Here is a 25,741-nt window from a genome sequence, read left to right as displayed (position 1 = left end):
AATGTAATTTTTTTGGTAAGGTACATTTGGTGCGTTTTGTTCATTGTAAATGTATAATGTTAGTAGTTAACCGATACCATAATGGGTGTGAGCGGGCAGACTTTTATGTTGCTTTATATATTTTAACCTCACACAATCCTATCACGTACAGGAATTATTATTGTCGCTACTCTGCGGATGGCAAAGCTGAGCCTCAGAGGGCTTAAGTAAGTGGCCTGCAGTCACACAGCTCCTGCACACAGAAGTAGGACCCTGTACTCTTAACCTGTACACTATGCTACCTCTGAAGAAGTGTTTGATTGCTTTTTTAAGTGCAGAGGAGGTAATATTCAACCCGAATTTTGAAGGGCAGGTGGGAGCTAACCAAGCAGAGGAGAGGAGGAGAACCTTCAGGAAAGAATGGCATGCTCCCCAGGTGTCGAGCATTTGCAGAAAAGGCATCCGGGCCATGCCCTGAAAGGAGCAAAGTTGAAGAGGGAGTGAGAGCCAGGGCTTAAGAGAGGTTTTAGCCTTGCAAAGGTGTTCAGGATTTATCCTGTCAGCAGCGGAGGCCGTTGGAGGATTTATGAAGGGGAGTATCTTTTGAATTCCTACTCTGCAGCTGAGTAAGCTTTCTCTTTTTCCTGGTAAGGATTATAATAAAACCATGGTAACATAAACTTGCATGTGACCGAATATTGTATTAACAGTAAAAATCTAGCTTCACAGTTCTGAGAAACGCGGCATATAAAGCCGTGAAGACAGGTAATTACGGGTATATCTGAGTTGTTATTTCTTCCTTTGTTTTCATGTAAGAAGAAACTACCATTATTTCCAGAGTTGGGGTGTTGGAGGGTCTCCCCATTGTCACTGTTTCAATTATATCAGTACCAATGTGATGGTCACTGCTAACCCTCGTGCATGTGGTAATGTCTTATAGGACAAGGGGTTCGTTGTGATTCTAATTGCTAAGTGTCTTGATTATTCTTACTGAAGAAACAGTGTCAGGAAGGCAAATTGTTGGAAATGTCAAGGGAGCATTTATGGGGAAATCGATCAAGAAGGATTCAATACGTTGGCCCGACTTCTGTGACATTATCGGGATGAAGTCACATGGAGAAGCCTCCTTCACAGCAGGGTCTAAACCCAGGTGCATGGAGGCTGGAGAGGTGAGGGGTAGAATTCAGGAGGATTCGTGGTGGGGAAGGAAGTCAAAGAGTTTTCTTCAATCACCTGTGAGTAAAACGTAGCACGCTGTGACTTTGTCGTAGTAGAAATCACAGTATTTGAACATTACACTGCAGCTTTTTGAGAGGTCTTTAACATTTCTGCTCATGACACCTTCAAAATGTTGGCTCTTATTAATTAATGCTTGAAAAAGAAGCACAGTTTGCGTGCATTTTAATGTTATCGGTGTCTTTTTTGTAATCCTCGTTATTTTATTTTTATCTATTGAAACACATTCCGGGAAGGCAGTCAAACACCCTACCAGTCCACCAAAAAGGGCCGTAACACTAAAATGATTAATAACCCCCAAGCTACAGTAGTAAAATGAGACGAGCTTCCTAGGCTACCTGACACCTCTGTGTGCCGAGCATGAAAAGGACGCACTGCCATCCGCAGAGGCTGCATGTGTCCTCAGCCTGGGACATCTGGGCATCTGGGTGGCCGCTCTCCTAAGAATGTTGTCTGTACTCCTGAGCATAAATTCACTTTTCCCTAGGGCTGCCAGATTTAGCAAATAGAACTATAAGACTGCTTTGTACTTTATATAGTGTATACACACACACACAGATATATATATATATATATATATATATATATATATATATATAGTGTGTATGTATATATATACATATATATACATATATATGTGTGTATATATATATAGGTTTCATTCAAATGATGAATAAGTTTTAGTATAAGTATATATCTAACACCACAGGGAACATACTTACACTAAACAACTAATTTCTGTCCATCTGAAGTTTAGTTTTAACTGCGCATCTTGTATTTTGGAGTTTTTAGGATCTTGTATACCTGACAATCCTAAAAACACCAAAACTGGGCCAAGAGTCCTCCAGCTAATTAACTACATGTGTTTTCTTGCACTGTTCAGTGATGGATATTAGCTCTTCCGAAGGCCTCAGATTTTGATTAAATGAATGTGAAGGTATTTCGAAGTTTGAAATGTTCTTATTATCAACTCAACGATCACAAGCATCTAGTTTTCAGCTTTGGGACAAGCAGATAACTCAAATATTGCCAATCTTTAAAGTAAATTGACCGCAATCCAAGAATTTCGGTATTAACTGCATTCCCCTGAGATCCTGGGATATCTAGTTTCTGTATCAGAGAAATGTGGTCAAAGTTTAGACTGATGGTGAAACTGAATTTCAAAACCTTTTGGCACTCTTCCCATTGTTAAATAACTTGGTTTTAAATCAAGGAAAAAATCATAATTTCCTTTGTCTGGGATGAGATTCCAATCATGATAATAATGAGCATAGAAATCACCAAGGAGAAGAATTCCACCCTCGTATCCAGGTGAATCACATCAAAGTCTATTAACCATCCATCGATAGAGACCAACAGTTCCAAATTTATTTTGAACAGAAGGAAAAAGAGTCGGCATGAGGCCAGAAAAACAAGCCAGCCTGAGGTCGGTATGTCTGTTTACACTGTGATACTCTTTCTCTATGTTTACGCTGTCATCACAGTAGAAAATATTACCAATGTGAGACGAAGAAAGATGTGAATGGTCAAGGGTGGGCGATTCAATGTCTTAGTGAACAGGAGATTGATCAGGGGAAAATTCCATTTGAGATGTTGCAAATTATATAATGATGCCTTGTAAAAAAAAAAAAAAAGGAGCGATCTAGTCTTGAGCAACTTTCAAGTACAGAGACGTGGTGGACAGAAAACGAACGTGCTTGCTTGCTTCCTGTTTTTTTCTCTCTTCCTCTTTTAATGCTCCAACGAAGGCCAGTTTGAAGTTTCGTCACGTAGAATATGCTCAATAAAATACTTTTCTACGAGCACCATGTGCAAAAGCAGATGCCTTCCTCCTGACTCAGTCCCGCTCAGGGTCAGACAAGCCCGAACGCTCTTGGTTTCCTTCTCTTTATCTAACTGGGACTTTTGAGCCATCTTCTCTGTGCTGCATTTGAACTAAGCCAGACAAGATTCCATGAGCTAGTTAAAAAAAAAAAAAAAATCTCTTCCCCGAAGAGAGAATTGGTGGCATCGGGTAATGTGATACAAGACGCGGTGTGCTTTTTACCCCCCTCGGACATAAATTTTCTCGTTTTGTCAGTCACATTTCAACAATGCACGTCCAAGCTATGTTGTCATTAGAGGCGAGACTATGCTTATTACCCAAGTTCTTTACATGTTGGAGCACGGAGAGCCCGGGGGTGGTAAACCAAAGGGAATTTCCATTTGCTCTGTAGCTGAGGCACTTCCTTACTCTATAGGAAAGTTAGCTGTTATTAAGTAATAATGTTCAGCTGAAGTTGGTCACTCGTAACAACAGACAGATGTATTATGTTTTATTTGGGTTAGCCAACTCTCTTGCAAATAAAGGGCCTGAAATTAAACTGTCTTTACAAAAATATTCAGCAAATGATACCTCTGACTTATTCCAGTGCTTGGATTCTTTGCCATAGAAAATGGAAAATAAGTCTCCTGTTGAACCTGGTATCTGTTTAAACATGTCCTTGATGACTAGGGAAAGGTCCATGTTGTATGAGATTAAAAAAAAAATTAAAAAAAGAATCCTCCAACATGTGAGGAGGAAAGGGGAAAACTATGCAAACCACAGTTAGAGATGGAAAAGGACGTTTTAGTACTTACGGAATTCAAAACAATAATAATGGAATGGAAACAGAGGGAAAAAAGGCTAAATGTTTGACCACGGAGGCGAATGGGAGCATTAGAGTCTCCCATGCAAAGCAAAATGCAGGGTTTGTTTTCAAAGGGTGCTTGCTGCCTTCCCGTGTGTAAACAGGGCAAAAGAAAGACCTTGCCAATCCACTGAACCGTCACTAGCAAACTAGCTGCGTGATCTCTTGGAAAGTCGGGTTCTTTTTAAGGCACAGGTCCTTGGGCAACACTGCAGCGTTTCTGATTCAGGGGCTCAAGGGCGGGACTCAAGAACTGGCATTTCTAATGAGCTGCCCAGGGATGCTGATGCTGCAGTTGGGGGAGGGGTCTCCCCATTCAGTGCCCAGTGAGATGGACGGCTCATAGCACGATAGTGCATGACGAAGAGAAGTAATAGCCGCCCACGAAACGAACTAAGAAGCACAGAGCCTTGCTTTTAGCCCTAACATTGCCCTTAGCTCGGTGACCTCGAACAAAGTGCTCTCTTTCTGATCCCCTTTTCCCCAGCCATAAAGTGCAGAGCTTAGACCAGACTTGTGCTCTTCTAAGTATCTCCAAATTGTCTGATAAATGCCAGGTAGAGTTAAGCCAACATCTTCGTTGTAGGACTTCCCTGTGATATACCAACGCATGGTATGACTGACTCTCCAGTGGGCGCAGACAGTGGGGTGTTCAGAGGTTTGGTGGGTAAAGCTTCCCCGACTCCTCTGACCACGAATCACCTTATTAGGGGAGCACCTGTGCCGCACACCTGGGGGAAGGCTGAGTGAAGGCTGCTAAGGCGTTCCCAGCCCCAGCTCTCTCCGCCCTGGCATCCGGGCTCTCCCCTCAGGCCTCCGACCTTCTCGGGGGATACCCACCATCCTACTAGAAACCTCAGAACAATTTTTAAACCATTTCTTTCCTTTTTCCCAGAAATCCTTGTTTTTCCCCAAGATGGTATGCCTATATTTCTATCCCCTAGGGTACGTCTCCTGGCTAACTGAAAATGCCACCTGGCAGGCATCCTATAGCTATTTAACCCCACTGACTCTCTGTTTCCCTCACACCAAAGGGCTCAAGCCTCTGGAGGTGATGAGCCTGGACCATTAGACAACCCGATTTACGGGCTCGTGGATTTCCTATATATTTTATATATCATTAGGTGGCGGATAGTATAGCTCACAGTCTCAACGTGTGCTCTCAAGAGCAGCAAGGTCAACGTTACCTGGAAACCTATCAGAAACATAGCTTCTCAGGCTCCACTGCAGACCAACGAAATCGGAAACTCTGGGGTGGGGCCCGGCCATGTGCCTTTCAAGACCTCCAGGTAATCTGAATGTTTCCTGAACTTACAGACCTAGTGGTTTAGAGGTGAGAAGCATGGCCCCTGGACACAAACAGAAAGATGCGGTTTGCCAGTGCGGCCCCTCTGTGTATTAACTTTACCAACGTGTGAATTATCTAAGTCTCTAAGCTTAGTTTCTTCATTTGGAAAATCGAGAGGATGTTTTCTACACAACATAAAAAGAAGGATTAACTAGAATACGACCTACAACTGGTTTAATAGGTGTCTAGCCCCTTTTAAACACCCCCTTTTGAAATAAAAACTACCAGTGATGTAATAGGAATGGCCCCCAGCACTGCCCGGTGTGTCTGTCATCACAGATCGTGAGGCTACCACATTCTTCACCAAGGTCTTCTTGCTCCGCAAAATATTCTAGTGATAGTGCCCAAGGCCTTATATCTTGTCCTGAAAACTTGTCTTATCGAGATAATTTCACGTATTGATTTAGAAGTAATTTCATGAGAAGGATTAGTCAGCTTTTTTATTTCTTTTCTCCATGGACCCCACAGGTCAGGCAACGCTGTCTTCCTATTGGAAACGTGTTCATTTGAATTTTGTTTTTTTTTTTTTTCCTATCCCGTATTTAGTCATAGATGGACATTCGGAGTTCCCATTAGGGCTATTTGAAGACTTTACACACTTCCTTTAAATATCATCCCGAGGCACAAAGGCACGAAGAAAGGGTGTGTCTGTAGTCAGGCTTTTGCTAGGTGTTACCTCACTGGCAAACGTGTCCAAGAATTCAGTGGCTTATGGCAACAAGAGGTTTTTCCCTCACCCGCGTTACAAGTCAGCTTCGGGTAAGCCGTAGCTTGGCTCCAAGGGTCTCTCTCTCTCTTCCCAGTCCCCAGAAGAAGGAACAGCCCAATGTGAGCCTTACCCGAGACCCAGCCGTGAGTCTTACACCTCTGTTCAGGTATGTAGTGAGTCCCTGTGGTTCACACTCATTGGCCAGAACAGTCACATGACTGTGCCTGACGCGAAAGGGGGGAAACACACTCCCCTCAGGACAAGCCCAGGGGAGGACTTTGTGGATGGGCCCCACAGCCAGTGGCAGTCCAGAAACAGGAAGCAACGATCAGCCACCACAACAAACGTTGCCACCGCTCTACCAATTAAATTGCAAGTTTACAGCTTCAAAATATAGGCCGTTAGGATGGAGAAACCTAGGCCACAAATAATCAACTGGAGTTCCCCCTCAGATCATGATGCTTCTCCTGGAGAAGAATGACAATTCCACAGCCTCCCAGAAACTGCCATTCCTTCCAGCCAGCCTCGGTCCTCGATGGCCCGAGGGGAAGAATAGGTTTGCAGAAGGCGAGAGTAATTGCCCCAGCAAGTAAGAACCAAAGGTTCCGCCCTCTGGGATCTTCTGAGAACCAACATTAGCCACCTTGTTCTTTTTCAATGGATATGTTCATCTCTGAGGCCACCTGAGCAAGGCCGTCCATGTCCTCAGTCGACGGGGATTAAGAGCAGTTAAGACCAGCCATCGAAGCAGGTCCTAGGCTGCTTTGAAGAGCAGGGAGGAAGGTGATACAAGGCCAAGATCAAAGGTCCCGGAGCAGGTACATGTGTGGCCACAGTCACAGGATCCAAAGAAAGGACAGCTAAGCCTCACTGATTTTATTTTTGATGATTTTTAAACCTTTTAAGTTCAGTGAACCCCAAGTACACTCTTGTCAAGCATTTTTTTTTCTACTTAATATTTAAACCTATGTATCCTTCCAGTGAAATTTAATCCAAGTATTTTGGATCAATAGCAAAGAAAGAGATCATCAAAAAATTGTTTTGTCAGAAACACTTGACATTCGAGAAAACTCGTTGAGCAACTTTACACACACACACACACACACACACACACACACACACACACAGAAAGCTGTTTGTAAGAGCTGTAAAGTCAGATCTCTTCAAATTCTAACTTTAGTCTGGAAATCTGAAGTTATGGTTTGATGTGGGTTCCATTTCTTCATACCTCATCACCTCCTTTGAAGTACATAGAATGACTTCACTTGAAGCCTGATTGAGAAACTCCAGATCTGGGAATCTGCTGCCTCCCCAACTTTTTTTTTATTAGTTATTTTTTTTTTCTGTAGGTACAAATACTTCATTAGCCCACCACAGTACACGGAATGAAGTTTTTCCCAGAACAGGCAAATGGAACACTTCCAGAATTTGACTCAACAGAGCTCTAAGGTTTTAGAAAGACTCCATGTTGTACTAAGAGAGAATGGAAAAGAAACTATTTTTTTTGTAGTGCTTTAAAAGAATTAATACTTAGCCTTGGTCTGCTGGGTACTTGGCATTCATCCACAAGGATGGTGAAGAGGGGACGTTCTGAAAAGTAATAAACAGATCTTTTCGATGCCTGTGCGCGGTAGTGTTATTCTAGAACGCTAAGAGAAAATGAGGGGCTCAGGGTCTTGCTCAAGGGGGGACAGATGCCGATGTCATTCAGCCTGGAAGCCATCGCGCCCCGGTTCTCAGTCGGCGCGTGTATTTGGAGCAGCAGCGTCACCTGAGAACCTGTGAGACATGCGACTTCTTGGGCCCCACCCCGAACCGACTGAATCGGAAACCGCCCGGGCTTTCCAGGGGGCTCTGATGAGCTGCAGCTCGGGCTGGATCGTCAGGGTGGTGGAGAATGTGGGCACAGGAGCTCCGCGGGGGCCTCGCTGTCGCAGGCCAGCGCTCGGGAATTCAGGGCGGGGGGTCGCTTCCCCTGCCTGTGCCACAGTTCCCTCCTCATGGGGATGACGCGGGTACCTGCCTCGCACGACTGGTGTGAGGGCCAGTGACGTTCACACAGGGACAGCACCACGCAACACTGTGGTGTAGCCTATTTACAACAAAGGTCGCTGCTATTGATCTGGAACCCTATTATGATGGCTTATTTGAATGTTTATTTTATTATTTTGCTATTGCCATTTTTTGTCATTCATCAGCATCTCTCCCTCTTTGGGCCACTTCTGCTCTCTCTGTATTTGTGCCTATTATTGGCATAGCTATTTCTTCTAATTGCTCAGCCATTACGGCCATTTCCGGCGTGATTTTTCCCCGACAGGGCAGTGTGTTCCCGCTCACGGCGGTTGATTTCTTTGCTCATCCGCTCTTACAAGAGCCCCTTTCTCTGACAGAATCCCGAGGATGGTGAGGGGAACTCGCTTTCCACTTTTTCCTTTCTCGTCGTTTTGGCCTCAGCGCTGAAGATGTGGTTCTTCATACCCCTGAGGACCTTTTCCAATGTGCCCACTGTGTGGTTCTGTTTCGGAAATGTGTCTTTCTCTCCTTTATCTCCCGGCCACAAATGTTGCCCAGCATAAGCGTGAGATACCTTCTTGCCATGTGTATTTTGTTGGCTTCAAGCGAGCGAGAGTAATATCGACCTCTCCATTTAGTAATTTTAAGGACTTCCCTTCCACAAAGACATCGCGGTTCTAAGAATCACAATCCCAACCCACATGCGGGAACAATATAATGAAAACTGGGAAAATAAATACAATTTCCGGAGACTAAAGAAAACTACTAATGGTTTCTATGGAATATTGCTTATTTGTGGGATCAGGAGAAGGGAAAATAAAAGAGAATACCCGTTATCATTCTTCCATCCTTAGCTTTTCAGAAACTGTTGTTCCTTAACAATTTGGAAGCGAAGCCACGTCGATTGCTGAATCGCTAAGGGGGGAAAAAAATCTAAGACAGTAACATAACATTATGCGAAATAATTATATGAAATAAGAGTGTGTAAGAACACTCAGAGAAGTCTGTTGAGGAATAAAACACTCTAAATTAAGAGCACGTGACGCAGGGTAAATAACAAAGCGAGCATACAGGTAAGATCGACGCCGGATCCTAACGGAGGGATGAGGAAGGGGTCGTCTGCCAAACACACGAACGCAGTGCAAGGGTCGAGGGCGTAAGCAGCTATGCGGCTTGACAATTGGGACTACTTAAATGAGAAAAGAGTAATTATTGCAATTATTTTCAATAACTGGCGGATTAGAAAAGAAGTGTGAATTGTATGTGTGCTTCTTTGTGCAAGACAGATAAAAATGTGTGTGTGTGTGTGTGTGTGTGTGTAGCTTAAGAAGAAAGAGTTCAAAAAAGCAGGATGTAAGAGAACCTCTTGAATTTAGAACAGATTACATTAAACTTCGGAGGTTTAAGGTTCGACAACTCTGCCTGAGCTTCTAAAGCCTCAGGACCTGTTTTTTTGTTTTTTTTTTGTTTGTTTGTTTGTTTTTCCTGCCATGATCCATCTATATCATGAAGACAAGTGGCTCCATCCTCTCAGGCCTCCGTCTCCTCGTTTGAAAAACGTGCGTCAAATGCCCGGGTTTTGACAATCTTTTCAACTCTAATGTTCTGTGACTCAACAATAATAATGCATTTCCACAGGCGGTAAAAATATTCTAGACTCTTCCCCTCCAATTCCCACTGTTTACTTCCTCTGCACCTCCCCTTCCTGCCTCCGTGTGCTATCAGTTGATAGTGGGCCTCAGTGGGGGTGAGTGAGCTCCAGTTCCAAGGTGTTTTACTACCGAGCTCCCTGCAGAGGGTGGGAATCCTAGTGAGGGCAGTTTCAGTTTAATTCTGAAAGCTCTCCTCGAGCCTTTATTCCATTCTGGCACCAGGCCAGACAAGCAGGGATGGCGAGGTAGATGCTGGGGCCTCGGCCCTCTGGGGAATTGTGAAGGGCCAGTCTCGCTGGGTCGGTTTCTTGGTAAATCCCTGTAAACTCCACTGTCCCCCTTTCTTTCAGGCTGTAGCAGAATCCCAGGTAGCCAGGTGGGTGAAGGGGAGCGAGGACATCCCACCTGCCTTGGAGAAGACGGCTTCCGACCTGCTGAGTAAGTGACCAGGTAGTAAACAGTTCTGAGGGCGTCGGGCATTGAGAGGGAGGGAGAAGGCGTTCGCCCTTTGAGGGCTGTCCACTGGCTGCTCTTCTCCACGGAGAGATGCTAACCCTAAGACCCTGGGCTCTAGGTCTTTATCCCGTTTCTGACCACCGGCCTCTGGAAAGGGGGGCCTGGGCGTCATTAACCCAAACACTGGATGTGCAGAAATACAGCAAAGGCACTTTGAGCAACAAAAGGAAAACGAACCAGCTCATCCCAAGCCTGGCCCGTGGCCCCTTGGGAGGTTGAAACAGAAGCTTCATGGCATCGTCTTCACATAAACAGGGCCACGCCTGCCAGAGGCTGGTGGACGGCTGAGCTTACAGCTTTGCTGGTGCCCATGGGACATCCGTGTATCACACCCAAAATCTTCAGCCTCTGTTTTTATTTCAGTGGATTGAATGGCATGCACTTTCCTCAAGCAATTCTTTTTTTTTTTTCCCCCTTAAGTGCATGTGTCTTCGGCAGTGTGTGTGTTCTGAGCCTGGGTGTGCATTCGGCCATGCCAGCGTGGCGTCTTGTTACCAAACTTTCATCAAGGTCGTTTTCCTCTCGGTCCCTGAGAAGCCCTGCTGAAGGTCTTACTCATGCTCAGCAGTCTTACCTTGTACTTGGCTTTTAAACTGATCCCCAAATACGCGGCCTAGGCTTCAATGAGCAAAGCAAATTCTGAATAACATATGGCCCTTCTCTGCCATGAAAATGGAAAAGCGATTTTCCTGTCCAAGGTGGGGGGGAAAAAGTCGTTTCACATGACATCCAGTAAATGACACACACTCTTGATAACGTAACAGGAAAATTAGAGAGCCCGGCAGACACGCTGCATCCTTGCCCAGTGTCAGCCTGGGAGGGATAGGACTTCCCTTCCTTGAAGGGATTTGCCCAGAGGATTATTTTCAAAACTTCTACTGCAATAATACTGCTCTAACAGCAAAGACCGTCGCATGAATCACAGACCCCTGCATACCAGTTCCTTTTTATATGGGGGAAATTTTTTTTTTATTCTTAAAAAACCAATGAGCTGGAAAAAAACATGCCAAACAGGTTGAGTTCCCCCTAATCACTCGCACCATCTTTTTCAAGGAACGGAGGGTGATTTAGCTCAGTCACCAGGCAGGTACGATAAGATGCTGTGTGGCCTCACGCCCGGCTCGTTCCCGCCTGTAACAGGAGGGCTCAGCGCGGGAGCCTTGAACTTCTAGGTAGGTCAGCTCTGCCGCACTACGGGACGCCTGCCCTGAGTAACTTGTTCCTTCACTCTTTAAAATAGGTTCCTCGGCTGGTTCTACTTAGTTCTCAAGAAATAAGGCAGGATTTTTGTGCCATACCTAACTGTCATACCTAATATGGTGTGTTGATAGCACTTCTAAGAGTAACCGGCATATCGATTAAGCCATTGATCAAGCATAATTATTTACTATGTGTTTTCTGGGTGGAGTTTTTGATAACTTAGTCTTGGAGAGGTCATGGATTCTAAATTATCGATTAGACTGGAGGGGAGGGGAATAAATTGCCATTATAGGTGACGTCATGCAAAAAAGTAAGTTTTAAAAAAATTTCATGCTGCCCAAATTTTATCCATTCGTATTAGTGTTCTCCATCACTATATAAAGAATTATCTTATGGATGGTAAATTTTAGTTACATCAGTACTGACCCTGTGCTCAGTCAACTTATTTTAACGTTTCCTATAATTATAAATCCATGGTAGCTGGATATACTCACAAATATCCATTATATTCCGCGGGATTGACGTGCCTGAGTGCGATATTATAAAGATGGGCATCGTGTTTGACCGCGAGGCTCGGTTTGGGCACTTTGTAGCCATCACGTTACTTAGCCGTCGCAAAAACCCCGTGAGTAGGCTTTATGCCCATTTCGCAGATTAGGAAACTAAGATCCAGTCACACAGCAAGTATGTCGGAGAGTCGGCCGTTAGCCCCGGTTGGCTGGTCTCCAGGCTCTGTGCTCCTCGCTTCGCCCCACTTTCCCCCTCAAACACAAGTCGGCCTGTCTTGCCCCTAGAAGTCTCCTTTCTTGTACACGTCGGCCCACATTCATATTAATTTCGCACGATCATCCCATTTCTGTTTTGTGGAGATTCTACCTTGTGTGACAGCAGTAAGACGTCTCTCTGTCGTTCCCCTAGGTGGCCCCGAGAGCCTGACGATGGACCCCATTCACGTTAGCATGTCCGGCGCTCCCTTGGGGAAGCACCCGGCCGGCACCGGACTCAGGGCCAGCAGGCCCCGCGTCATGTCCAAGAGCGGACACAGCAATGTGAGGATCGACAAAGTAGACGGCATATACTTGCTCTACCTTCAAGACTTGTGGACCACCGTGATCGACATGAAGTGGCGATACAAGCTCACCCTGTTCGCGGCCACCTTCGTGATGACCTGGTTCCTCTTCGGGGTCATCTACTACGGCATCGCGTTTATCCACGGGGACTTAGACCTGAGCGAGCCTGTGTCAAATCACACCCCCTGCATCATGAAGGTGGACTCCCTCACCGGGGCGTTTCTCTTTTCCCTGGAGTCTCAGACGACCATTGGCTACGGCGTCCGCTCCATCACTGAGGAATGCCCTCATGCCATTTTCCTACTGGTTGCTCAGCTGGTCATCACGACCTTGATTGAGATCTTCATCACGGGCACCTTCCTGGCCAAAATCGCCAGACCCAAAAAGCGGGCCGAGACCATCAAGTTCAGCCACTGCGCGGTCATCACCAAGCAGAACGGGAAGCTGTGCCTGGTGATCCAGGTGGCCAACATGAGGAAGAGCCTCCTGATTCAGTGCCAGCTGTCTGGCAAGCTTCTCCAGACCCACGTCACCAGGGAGGGGGAGCGCATCCTCCTCAACCAGGCCACCGTCAAGTTCCACGTGGACTCCTCCTCGGACAGCCCTTTCCTCATCCTGCCCATGACCTTCTACCACGTGCTGGACGAGACGAGCCCCCTGAGAGATCTCACACCCCAGAACCTGAAGGAGAAGGACTTCGAGCTGGTGGTCCTTCTCAACGCCACGGTGGAGTCCACCAGCGCCGTCTGCCAGAGCCGCACGTCCTACACCCCAGAGGAGATCCACTGGGGGTTCGAGTTTGTGCCTGTGGTTTCTCTCTCCAAAAACGGAAAGTACGTGGCCGATTTCAGCCAGTTCGAACAGATCCGGAAGACGTCGGACTGCGCGTGCTACTGCGCGGACTCCGAGAAGCAGAAACTGGAGGAGAAGTACAGGCAGGAGGACCAGCGGGAAAGAGAGCTGAGGACGCTCCTGCTGCAGCAGAGCAACGTGTGACGGGGGCGGCGGCCCCGGCTCCCCTCCACGGGCGTCTGCACGGCGGCGCCCCCTGCGCGCGTGAGGGGGGCCTGGAACGCAGCAACGCGCGGCACCTCCCGAGAGACCGCACAGACGTGCCGAATCCACCGTCTCCTTTGATCCGATGGCTAACTGAGAACCTCCCCGTTTGAGAGGGCTCCTGTGTTGCATGCTTCTTCCGAAGTGGGCTCTCAGACATTCCGAAAAGGGGGCTACATTTCAGAGAACTTGACGTAGGGCGATTGCAAAAAACGTCCTGCCGGATGGACAAATTGTTAGCAGTGCTGATATTGGAAAGAAATGCATTTCTGTACAAGGGTATCAGCTATTACCTAAGGTATTTATTCAATACGAGCATTGAAGGTGTTATGCCGGGACTTGAAATGCGATATTCACTTATATTAGTGCTTTGAAATACCTTTTTTTCTTCCCAAGCAGAGAAAATGTTATATGTAACGAGGCTATCTGGAAATACAGGAAAAGGAGCAGGTGGACTCTTTACTTACAAAACACGAGAATTCCATTTTCACCTTTTTTCGGTGTATTTAATTGTGTAGAATGAAATCCATCAAATCGGGAATCGACAGTTGTGAAATCACATACAAACGGGGCTGATGCCGTTGTTCGCACTGATTTTTTTTTTGGTGGAATGTACCACCCCTTTTTATTGAAAATGTGGTTCACAGACCAGCAGCCTCAGCCCCGTCTGGGAGCTTGTTAGCAATGCACGATCAGAATCTACATCTTAACAAGACCCCCAAAAGGTTCATGTACAAATGAGAGTTTCAAAACCTTCTCTCTGCGCAGTGTTTTCAAAGTAATTTTCTGTAGCCATGGAAGTCTGTGGGTCCCACATCCACGTGACCTCCAGACCTGCCCTTTCTTCAAACTGTTATTCTAGACCAATATTCCTTTCAGCCATTTCATTCTTTATCTATTAAAATAACTCATCCACGATGAAACTGCCTCCGACATCCCAGGGCAAAATAAAACTCTTGAGAGGAATGGTTGTCTCACTCGTGATAAGTACTTGCTTGTTGATTATGGTTAGCAGAGAAGAAAAATTAAGCGGCCTAACAATCAGAAATACGCTCAAACGTTGAAATCTTAGATGTTCAGGACACGCGGGGCAAGAGTTGCTGAGGATAAGTAACTCGTACACAGATGACGCCTTGAAGCATGGACAAAATTTAATAATCTGATAACATGTAAAGAACGCCCTCAGTATTCAAATAAATCTTGTGCAACTCAGTGTTACAGAGATAATATTTTGCCTTTGGCAGAATTTAGGCACCGGATACTCTGCATTTCTTTGGGGCAGAGAATAAATGGGCTAGGACTGGCTAAATGTGCAAAAGGTGAATTCGTAGTCCATTCAAACCAGCATGGACTTACTTATTCACTCAAGAAGAATGTGAGTATAATTGTGTAGGTGCTGCATGGAAATACACGTGAGCCCACATACGTGTATGAATAGGTACATGTGCTTCACATGCACACACACAGGCATGCATGCCAGGCTATTTAAGCATGATGGTGGAAATTATCAATGAAAGACATTTGCAATTAAGAGAGCAAGTCCTCCACAAATATGCTTACTTTTATTTTGTTCTATATAATTGGAGACATTGGGACTCAGAGAAAATGGTAAAAGTAATCTGGGTTATCATTGAAATAATGATGTGGGTTACAGCAAATCTGGTCATTTCCTGATGTACATTTTCGAATATCATTCCATTAAAGAGAAAATGTGGCTAAAACCTCTGATCTGAAATCAAACATCTAATGCAGGGGTAAGAATAATGAAGGTAAAATTGTAAAGATTTAAAGAGCAATCTCAATGCACAAGATTTTGTCTTTAATTTTTCAGAGAGTTTTTTTTTCCTGATAATTACATGGCACGCTGTTTTAGATTTTCATTCTCTTAAAAATGACGTCAGTATAGTTAGATATCAGCTCTTTTAGTTTTATGTGTTTTTTTAATTGTATATTGTGATATAACCGACAGGAAAATAATGCCACAGGCATGTTTACAGTTTTTCTGTTGCACTATTAAATTCTTCTCACACAGTATTTACATCAGTCTTAATCTGAATGTGATCGAGAGTAGGGATCTTGCATACTTATGTTGTAAATGGTACAATGATGTAGCATAAGCTCGAGAAGTTTTTTATGTTCACTTAGCACATCGATTTCAGCCAGATTTGGAAAATTCGATCATCTAATCTTTCGCACCACGTACAAAATAAATGTGCAATGTCTTAAAAGCCAATGTTTGTATAAGTCAATAAATCATAACATAATGTTCAGTAAATAGCTCTAAAGTTGTGGCTGGTTTGAAACAGCATTTTCCAGGCACACTTATTTATTATTCAAAATGCTCTCATGTTGACATGCCACAAAGGATTCAGGTGGCAAACTGATTCTATCTGGACAGCCTTCTGATGGAAACAGAGTCATTCTTGACACCTAACTTGTTTTGAATGCAGATAATTTTATCATAGCTCTCTGGGATGGGATTTTTTTTTTTTAATGAAAGATATTAAAATCTCAAATCTTGATTTCTATGTTCTGTAGGGTGCACTTGAATTCCAGTATTAGACTCTGAATTGGTGCAAGATGCACTTAATTTTCTTCCCCTGGGAAGGCTTACACTTGAAGTCTTAACATTTCACTTCTAATGATTAATCATGTAAATTTTCCCTTTTTGAATTTCAGTTTATCTTTAATCAGAATAAGCTGCCAACCAATCCTTGGGTCTTTGGACAGCAATGAGTGGATTCTGCTCTCAGAGCAGAATTAAGAATCTCCAGAGTTAGAATTTGCAGTAAAATGGTCTGATTAGAACTGACTTGGGATTTTAAAGAATAAAGCAGTTACTTAACTTCTTGAGGCATTGGAATTTGTTAGTAAATTTCATTTTTTCATTGTTGTCATGTTATTGTGATTTTTTCTTTGAAAAGAATCTAAAACAAAATCTTTGTCTTCAGAGGAAGGAAGGCAGTGAGGAAAGTGTGAAAAATAAAAGTTAATAATTGATCGACTAGACTTTTCCATACAGGGACTTCTCCCAGTGGAAAATGACTTCTTCTCAAGAGAACCAGTCATCCTAACCTTTGAGAAACACTGATGGATTCAGTCCAACTTTTCCCCAAAGTTCTACTAAATGCTTAATGAAAAGGAAACATGAGGCGGAAATGAAACTTTGGCCATCTCATTTCACCCTCTTCCTCTCTCGGCTCCCTGCGGCATTCGGTCTTCTTCTAATGTGCTCGGTGGGCTGTTCTTCATCTTTGCTCTATCCTGTCAACTCGGATAGTCCTGTGGGTTAAAAATAATCCAAACCGGTAACTTGTGGACATTAAATGCCCCCAAAATTCGGGAAAAGAATTTTAATTTTTTGATTGGTATGTTGCTGGCATGGAAAAATAGAAGACTGAGAAAAAGCTGAGTGGAGTTGATAGGTAATTTCTAATAAATTATACGTCATTTATAAATCATTTATACAAAAGTATAAAGGCTGAAGATGTCATATGTGTATGTAAAGGCCATATAACTGAATATAATCCCAGAGTAGGGATGCCAGCATGTTGTGGATGCAGGAAATGTCCTGTAGTTAGTGATTTTTGTCTTGCATTCTGTCTGAACTTTATTAAGATGCCCTAAATGTTCTGTATTCACTCTTATCAATAAATTATAATATCGCATAGGCAATTAGAAAAAAAAAGACTTCAAATTTAACTGCGTGTTTATTTGCTAATTCTGCCAGCCTTACAGAGGGCATTCGCATAATCTCAAACCATGCCCCTCTGGAGAAGAGCAACCAGCAGGTGTTCCTTCATTTGAAAGCTTTGGTTTTCATATAACCGGTAGCAGAGAAAGGGGATGGGTCCTCCGTGAAGATATTTGCCTGGGTTGGTCAATTAGGAAAAGCAAATTTCAGCCCACCACAGGGGGCCTTTGATACATTCTGTGCTGTGTGGAGCAACATGGTCTTGAGCCTGTCGGTCATGGAGGAGCCTAGAATGACGGGGTCAAAGCCTCCCTCCAGCTGATGACAGAAGCCCCCATTCCCATCCCGTTGGAGAATCAGGTCGAGAGTTTTGTATTTCTCACCAGCGCTGGATGGACAAAGCCATGAAAGAGCGACTCCAGAAGGAGTGAACCTAAAAGTCCATCACCCAGCATTTTCTTCAACGGCTCCCACTTCATGATGTAGTGCTTAACTATGACCTTATCTTTATTCAAAGTCAAATCTTATCTAGTGTCCAAGCCTTCTTACCCTCTTCAGATATCCAGTTTCACCCCTCAAAAATATTCAAGTTCAAGGTAGAACCTACTCTAAATTGGACTCCAAGGGAGCTAATCACAATTGATTGCAGAGTACCTATTACCTAAAAAAAAAAAATCAGAAGTTGTTGACTCGGAGCTAAGAAATGTGACCTCTTATCTTATTATGACTATTAGCGTTACTAGTGCAAATGTCCTTAATATTATGGAAAAAGTAAAGAGCTTCCAAGAAGGCGACTGGAGGGGAATTCAAAGAAATGTGTTTTTTTTTTCATTCACTGTAATTTAACTGTATGTTTGCATCCTCAATCAAATCTTAAGATTAAGGATGTTGTATTAAAACAAATCACTGCAGGAAGTATGACTGTATCAGGGACTTTTTACAAAAACAAACTTCCAGATCACAAGAGGAAGCTGTGTTTGTGTGCTGACAGAGTACAGCATAGAATTGGGGGAGGAAGGCAGGGTAACGGCTCACTCGGATCTATTTTTGAAGAATTATTTCTGTAAGGTGTCATGGAATTGTAAATTACGCAAAGAATGCGTTGGTAAACAGACATCCCGATTCCAGAAGGACCCACTCCAAAATACCACTTAATGAAATTCACGGGATGTTTGTGAAGATCAAAACCCCAAATCGCATGCAGATTTTACCAGCAAACGGTCCCACTACTTGTAAATCCTGGCAATGCACACGGAAAGAAGTCTCCATCACACTTCAGCCTCTCGCCATATAGACGCCATAGACGGCTCTACGTCTGATCGCCGTCCCGTGCCGCGAGATAAGTGTCCTTGCTTTCCTCTGAGTTTTAAACTCGCCTTATCCTTGGGTTTGCCTTAGCAGTATAGTAACTCGTGTTTCTCAAGGTCGAACTACCGTTTGGTGCGTGACGGAAATCTCACACTAACCGATATGCGTTTGCTGTCACCACCGAGCGCAATCGCACCATGTCAGCGATCGCAAGTAAAGCCAGTCGTGTGGTCTTGAGTCCCTTTTTATTTCGTTGGCGTGGTGTTGGCATCATCGTGGTGCCCTCGAGCGCTCACAGGTGCGTACTCAGAATAGCTGTTTCCGACCGTGAGTTTCCCTCAGTGTCTAACGGACTGCATTTTGCTTCCTTTCTAATCAAAAAAATGAAATCTTCGCCTCATCTCTCTCTCTTTTTTTTTTGCCTTAATGCTCTATCGATCATCTCATTTTAGTCCATGATTAAAGATCAATTCATTTTTTAACAACATCATTTCAGCCCCTCATTTCTTACCGAAGTCCCTTACGTTCCATTGCTTTTTTTACTTTGATGGATGAAAAGACAGAAAACACAAGATTCTCTAAACTTAAAAGGCATCGGGAAGGGTGTGACTGCAAAGCAACATAACTATTTAAAATCCACGTGGCAGAGATTCGCACCTGGGGACACCCATTGTCTTTGAACCACTGTCCACACAAAGTGGCTGCCACAGCTCCAGACTTTCCACCAGGGTTTCTTTTGAAATCTTGGCTCGTTTATTTCAGCATTCTCAGTGGTGGCAAGACTCTGTTCTTTGAGTGACAACTGGGAATAAAAAAGGCTGGTTATATAGTAGGAAGTCAAATTTAAGTATGCTGTTTGGGCAAAAAAAAAAAAAAAAAAAAAAAAAAATTCCAGAAAGTGTACAGTAATCTGGAACAGAGTAATGAGGCTCATCGACAGGACACGTTTTATTAATTTTAATTTGCACGAAATTTCTCAGACACATATTATTTTCTCCTCCATTATGTCAAGTATATGCTTGCCCTTGTAGAGTGACCTTGGCCGAGAACTGAGCTATCCATGTCTAAGACATAAGACAGCTTTACCTTCACCACACCATGGCCTTGGGGCTGTGAAGATGAGAATTGGTCACAGCAGCTCTTGGTTCTGGGCTGGAAACACAGCACCCTGGCAGACATAATTCTCTTCTCAGAAATCTTTGGTTCTGTTCACCTGCCTTCAATAATGTCAAACAAACAAGTTTAATGGTTTAATTTTTCAGGCAAAAGTCCATATTCTTCCCAGAAACTTTTATATTGTTTGAGGTCCCCCTGCCCCCGCCACCAAATTTTCCACCTCTTTATTTGAATTTAATGCTTCCATTTTAATACTCAGCAGGCAGTATATCTGAGTGTCCCAAATGGTCTTTCACCAATCCTCGAGGACCACGTTCTGTGTCTTTCTTGGTTTGCCTCTGTCGGGTCCATCAGACACTCTCGCTCTAGACAATATACCCTGCTGTAAACTCTGTTTGCATGTGGTGCGAAGGTCTGCATGTGATTTAAAGACCTGCCACAATTCTGGGCCAAACAGATTGAGTTTCGAACAGAGCAATGTACGCTTGCCCCATCCCCGCTCCAGCACGGACCTGCTGACCTGTGGTATGTGAAACGTGTTCCAGCATGCATCTTCTGCTCGTGCAAGCCACACACACACACATGCATGTACACGTACACACACACACACACACACGCACATGCACATACACACACGTACATCTCATGGCTTCTGGTCCCAGCTTGGATTTGCAGAGAGCAAACAATACTCACACTTACAGGATACTGAATGCTTCAAACAACTATAAACATTTAAGAGTCCATTATACACCCGCGAGAGGATGTAGGACACGTCTAGTCACCTCTTTGTTACAGGAGAAGACCCTGCAGCGTATCTCCTTAAAACAGGGGGCCATTGTGAGGATCCCCATTTTATAGATGATAAAACTGAGACTCAGAGATGTTAAATACTTTGTCCAAAGTGACAGAGCCAGAAGTAAAACCTGGGACTGACCAAAGAGAAGGTTTATCTTCTTTCCTGAGCTCTGTCCTGCCCTGTGGATGGGCCACTACACAGGGCACCCGAAGGAGCCTCTGGGGGTTGGTGGTTGAGGTTCTCAGAGCAAAGAAAAAAAATTGTTCGGCCTTCAACTGTTTTTATCAAGTGAAAAACCAAGCCATGGGTGAGTTGCTACATCGCCACGGCTCTGACCCCCGGTGCTAAAGAACAGCAACGGGAATAGTGAGGATTCTGCCGAAGCGGATGGAATGGGGAGCCCCCGGCTGATTATTGGCCGAGCTCCGGAAGCCTGATTTGGAAGGATTTATACTGGGCTCCTCGGTGACACTCTGAGGCAGGTAATCATTTTAAAGTCTTGGTTGATTGAGCCCAGAGACGAAGAGAGCTTTGCAGAGATAAGCAAATTCAACAGGATCAGCTCCCTGGAATTTAATAACGAGCACGTGGGCCCCGGCCCACGCAGTCACTGCTGTAACCGTGACCGCGGCGAGAGCGGGAGTGATCCGCACCCAGACACCAAGAAGAGCCAGACACGCGGGGCAAGGGCACGGGGAGTCCTTGGAAGCTGACCGTAGAGGGGGTTTCCAACAGATGGGTTCCATTACCAGGGAAGACCGGCCTGCAAATCTCTCCATTTCATGGGCAGATGGGAGAAAGTGCAGTATATGAGTGTGAAACAAAGAATGCAATCGAGGGAGGGAAGTTCGAGGAGAGGGGACCCGGACACAGGGCCCCAAGTTGCGGGCAGAGCCTGCTCCTAGTAGGGGGTCAGTGAAGAAGCAAAGCTAGGCACAACCTTATTTCCGGGGCAAAAATACTGAGGTTGGACCTCAAGCGCAAAGATGCTGGCCAGCACAGGAACGGAACTAGGCAAAACATTGGGGTTTATCCACAGGAAAGAAGGGTTCGAGGACAGCAGGACTGAGGTCAAGGGAGACTCGGCGAGGGGCCACAGCATCTTCATCTTTCCAGAGCAGGAAGCAGAGCGGGCACCCACAACTCATGCTCCCCGAGGCAAGGGACAGACGAAGGGGCTCCTTGCTTCACTCGATGTTTACTCAGCCAAACTAGATGCTTAACAGTCGCCCGATTACAAAGCCGGGCCCGTAGAGTGTTGTGGCCTCCACAGTGATGTTTGGCACCAGCCATTGCACCGAAGGAGATCAAAGCAGGTTCTTGAAGGAGCCACGTGATTCGTAGCCTTTTCCTGCGGCAGCTGAAACAAGTTGCCACCAGCTGGGCGGTTCAGAGCAGCAGGAACTTTTCAGCGCACAGCCCTGGAGGTGCGAGGTCTGCCATCAGGTGCAGACAGGGCCACGCCCCTCCGAGACCTGTAGGGGAGGAGCCTTCCCGCCGCTCCCAGCCTCCCCGGCGGCCTCAGATGCGCCTCGGGCTTGTGGCCGCGTCTTCGCATGGCCTTCTCTCTGCCTCCTCCCCTTCCGTCCATGTGTGTCCATCTCTGCGTTCAAATTTCCCCTTTGTGTAAGAACACCAGTCATACTGAGTTAGGGACCATTTAAGAGCTCACTGTAACTTGATCACCTTTGTAGAGACCTTATTTCCCATTCAGGTGATGTTCTGGAAAACCAGAAGTTAGGGACACAGTTCAACTTATAACACTACGTTCTCCTGCCCACATCCTCGCAGCTTGTCTGCGCTCGGCCCTCCCCCATGTTTCCCCTTGGAAGAGGTGGGGCTCCCCTCTGTTCCCAGAAGCGGTTCTGGGTTCCACAGTCCTGCGAAACAGACAGAGCCAGCCTCTGGCAGAGCCACCATCCTGATCCGATCACCGCTGTGCGGAAGCTGTGCGTAGACGCTCTCAGACACTCCAGAGAGCGTTTCTGGTTCTCAGCCTAGAGAACAAAGAGTTTTCTTCCTTGGAAGTTATCTCCACTGTTTTGTACACAGGAAGGCTTGTTAAACCCTGGTTTCGAAATGGTCAGAAGCTAGTTTTAGCCTTTGCGAGTTGACCTTACGCCGGGCTTCCTCTCTCAGCTGCTATCACGAGATGCTTGCTGATTTCCCAAGACTCGAAAGTACTTGACTTTTAGACGCATTTCATAGCTCTGTGTCTCTTGCCTTTGGGCATTTGTGTCTTCTACTGTAAAGGTTAGAAGAAATTCTTCTTCTGACTAGGTCTGCTTTGTTGGGGCAGCTCTGCCGCCATCGCCAGTTCACAAGCTGACACTCACCTCGTGGGTCCTCTCACGCACACCATTTTGTTGAACCAGGTAGCACCATATTGTTCTAAGAACAAGGCTGATACATTGTTTTCCTTCCCAAACCATCTCTTCCTCGGATGCTGGAAGCCCAAGACGTGCCCTGGTCATTCCTGCTCCCTCACCACCGGTGTCTAATCCATCACCAACTCCCGCCCACACCACCCCCGAAATGGTTCTCGGGTCAGTTTCTTCTCTTCTCTTCTAACTGTTGCTCCCTTAGCTCAAGACACCGTCCGTCATCTTTCTGGTCTTTTTGAGAAGTCATACACTGGCTATCTCGCCTCTCGTCTTTCTCCCTTCTGATCCATCTGCCACGGTGTACACAGAGTGGTCCTTCTATAATGGGTCATATGAAAATCTGATCATATTAATCCTTCGTTCAAAACCTGATTCTTCAGAATGAGGCCGCACGTCCCGACGTGGGGTTAACGGCTGCTCGTGCTCTGGCTCCTCTTCTTCCTGCCACCCCTTTCCTTTGCATTCTCTCTTCAAACATCCTGAATTATTAGCAATTCCCTAAGCGCCCCCTCTTCTTTGCAGCCTCGGGGCCCTTAGTTATACTTCAACAATTCTGTCTCTGAGAAGTCCCTGGCTGACTCCTGCTGGGTCTGCTGAGGGCCTCGGATGACCGGCTTTTTTTGACAATGCCTATGATCCCCCTGATGAGGCATCTCGAGCACTTTGTTGACTCCTCGTGATCCATAGCACACACCTCAGGAGAGTTCCCTGACATCATGACTGAGCTTTCCAAGACTCTAGATAATATTCCACAACTGCCCAGCCGTATCTCTAGGGCCAGGCCTGAGACCTGGGCTGTTCCCAGGCCCTGGCTCACTTAGGTAAGTGGTTGAACATTGGTCTTTCTGATAAGACTAAGGTCGGGTGCGGTGAGATAATGAGACATTTGCCCTAGGTGTGAAATGTCAGCAGTGCTCAAAAACTCAGTAATCAAGACTATATTTTGAAGCAACATTTTTAAAATCATAATTAATGCCCCCAGAAACCTTATGATGGACAAACTATCAAAATTTTAAATAAAGATAGGATCAGTAAGAGTTCTCAAAGGAAAATTTATGGTTTCAGGTGTTTATCTTAGAGAAGAAGCTGGATCTAAAAGGAACAATTTGAGCTCCAGACTCAAAAAGTTAGGAAAATAAAAGTAAATTGGAACCAAAATAAATAGAAGGAAGAAAATACTAAAACAAAACAGAAATTAATGAACTAGAAAACACACAAACTATAGTTCTGTTTGTGGTAACAAACTTACCCTACCTCAGAGAACAGGCATATTCCCCGGAAAAATACTTAGAATCAAGGACTCTACAGAGTGAATAAAAGCAAGGAAACTTCTGAGATGAGTTGAAATTCCTAGGCAGGCACAAGCATGGAGGATGATCCCATCTTTTCAGCCTTGCCCTTAGAGTAATTGCAGTAGCGGTATGTCATAGGTCAATGAAAATCCCAATAAAAAGTCACCATTGTTTTTGGCTCAGAAAGAAAGAGAAGGTGCCCAGGGCAACCGGGGCTACTGGAAGGCGAGGGAAATCTAAGAAAGAAGGGGGCATGGAACGCGAATCCTTATTTCTGTGCACAAAGTCCGGGAGTGACCACTGAACCAGACAGGCATGGGGCAGACTGCAAAGTCCCAACTGAGAACAAGCTGCTGCATAACCACAGGTGAAGTCAGTTAGGAGTTTAACGCCAAGCAAGTTGATTGCCTGCCAAAAGGAAAACATTAGCACACTTAATGAGAACAGAAATCAGAGTTCCTACAACATGTCTTTGACAATGTTCAGGATAAGATTCAAAATTAAGAGACATGAGAACCAGGAATATGTGACCTATATTCTCAAGAGAAAGGATGATTAACAGAGGTGAACCCTCAGATGACAGCTGTTAAAACTATGCTCAATAAGGTAGAACGAATATAATGGCAATGAATGAAAAAAAAATGTTTTAGCCTCAACAGAGGTAGAGACTACATAAATAAGAATCAAGTTGAAAATGTGGAACTGAAGAAAAGAAAATATCTGGAATAAAAAATTTACTAGGTGTGTTGAAGAGCAGAATGGAAGTGAAAGAGGAAAGAATAAGTGAGCTTGAATATAAATGAGAGAGAGAGAGAGAGAGAGAGAGAGAGAGAGAGAGAGAGAGAGAGAGAGAGCTTTAAAAAGTTAACAACTCCCAGGAGCTTATCAGATTTTCAAATGTCAATGTCTGATGTTCAGGCAAGTGGAGACCCAGCCGTTCCATTCTTGGGCATTCCCCAAGGGAAATGAAAACATTTATCCACTCAAAGACTTGTGTGTCATTGTTCACAGAAGCTTTCTATCTAATAGCCAGAAAATTTGCTAACAGCTTAACATTCATCACTAGGGCTGAAAAGATAAACAAAATGTGATCTACTCATACGATGGAATGTAGCAAAAGCTAATGATCTACTGGTGAAGACAACAATACAGATGAATCGCAAGACATTATAATGAGCAAAAGAAGCCGGACTAAAAAAAAAAAAATACTGAGTTTCTATCAATGGAAAATTCTAAAATATTCCAAATAATCTGCAGTAACAGTAAGTTGCTCAGTGATTGCCAGGGGTCAGGGGTGAAGGGAGAAGTGACTACAAAAGGGCATGAGGAAACTTGGGAGAGATGAAACGGTTCTGAATTTTTATTGTGATGATGGGTCGTAGGTCTATAATTAGCTCAAGACCAAGTTCTAGAGATCAGCTGCATGACATATTACTTATAGCTAACATTACAGTGTTGTGCACTTTAAAATGCTAAAATGGTAGATCTCATGCTGAGTGGTCTTATGAAAAAAAATAACAACAGGTCACAAGGAAATTTTTGGAAATGATAAAAAAGTTTAGTGTTTCGATTGTGGCGATAGTGTCACAGGCATACGCATCTATCCAAACTCATCAAGATGTATACATTACACGTGTGCAATTTTTTGGTATGTCAGATACATCTCAATAAACTAAACACATACACACAGACACACACACATA

The 25,741-nt window shown here is 44.7% G+C and overlaps 1 protein-coding gene across 8 annotated transcripts in view; it reads left to right on the top strand.

The window, feature by feature from the left end:
- KCNJ15 (potassium inwardly rectifying channel subfamily J member 15) overlaps positions 1 to 17,817 on the top strand; it is a 43,723-nt gene extending 25,906 nt beyond the window's left edge. For 2 of the 8 annotated variants that reach the window (XM_016127480.2, XM_016127479.2), the window contains exons 2-4: positions 9,467 to 9,513; positions 9,957 to 10,044; positions 12,241 to 17,817. In XM_016127480.2, the coding sequence (XP_015982966.1) occupies positions 12,261 to 13,388 (1,128 nt within the window). In that variant the 5' untranslated portion in view covers positions 9,467 to 9,513; positions 9,957 to 10,044; positions 12,241 to 12,260 and the 3' untranslated portion in view covers positions 13,389 to 17,817. The other 6 variants (XM_016127477.2, XM_016127482.2, XM_016127483.2 and 3 more) reach the window with 5 other exon arrangements.
- The last annotated feature ends 7,924 nt before the right edge of the window (positions 17,818 to 25,741 follow it).

The sequence above is a fragment of the Rousettus aegyptiacus genome, unplaced genomic scaffold, assembly GCF_014176215.1.
Source record: "Rousettus aegyptiacus isolate mRouAeg1 unplaced genomic scaffold, mRouAeg1.p scaffold_m13_p_4, whole genome shotgun sequence".
In the NCBI taxonomy this organism is placed as follows: Eukaryota; Metazoa; Chordata; class Mammalia; order Chiroptera; family Pteropodidae; genus Rousettus; species Rousettus aegyptiacus.
Note: the sequence above shows the minus strand (reverse complement) of the source record. Positions and strands in the feature narration are given on the sequence as shown.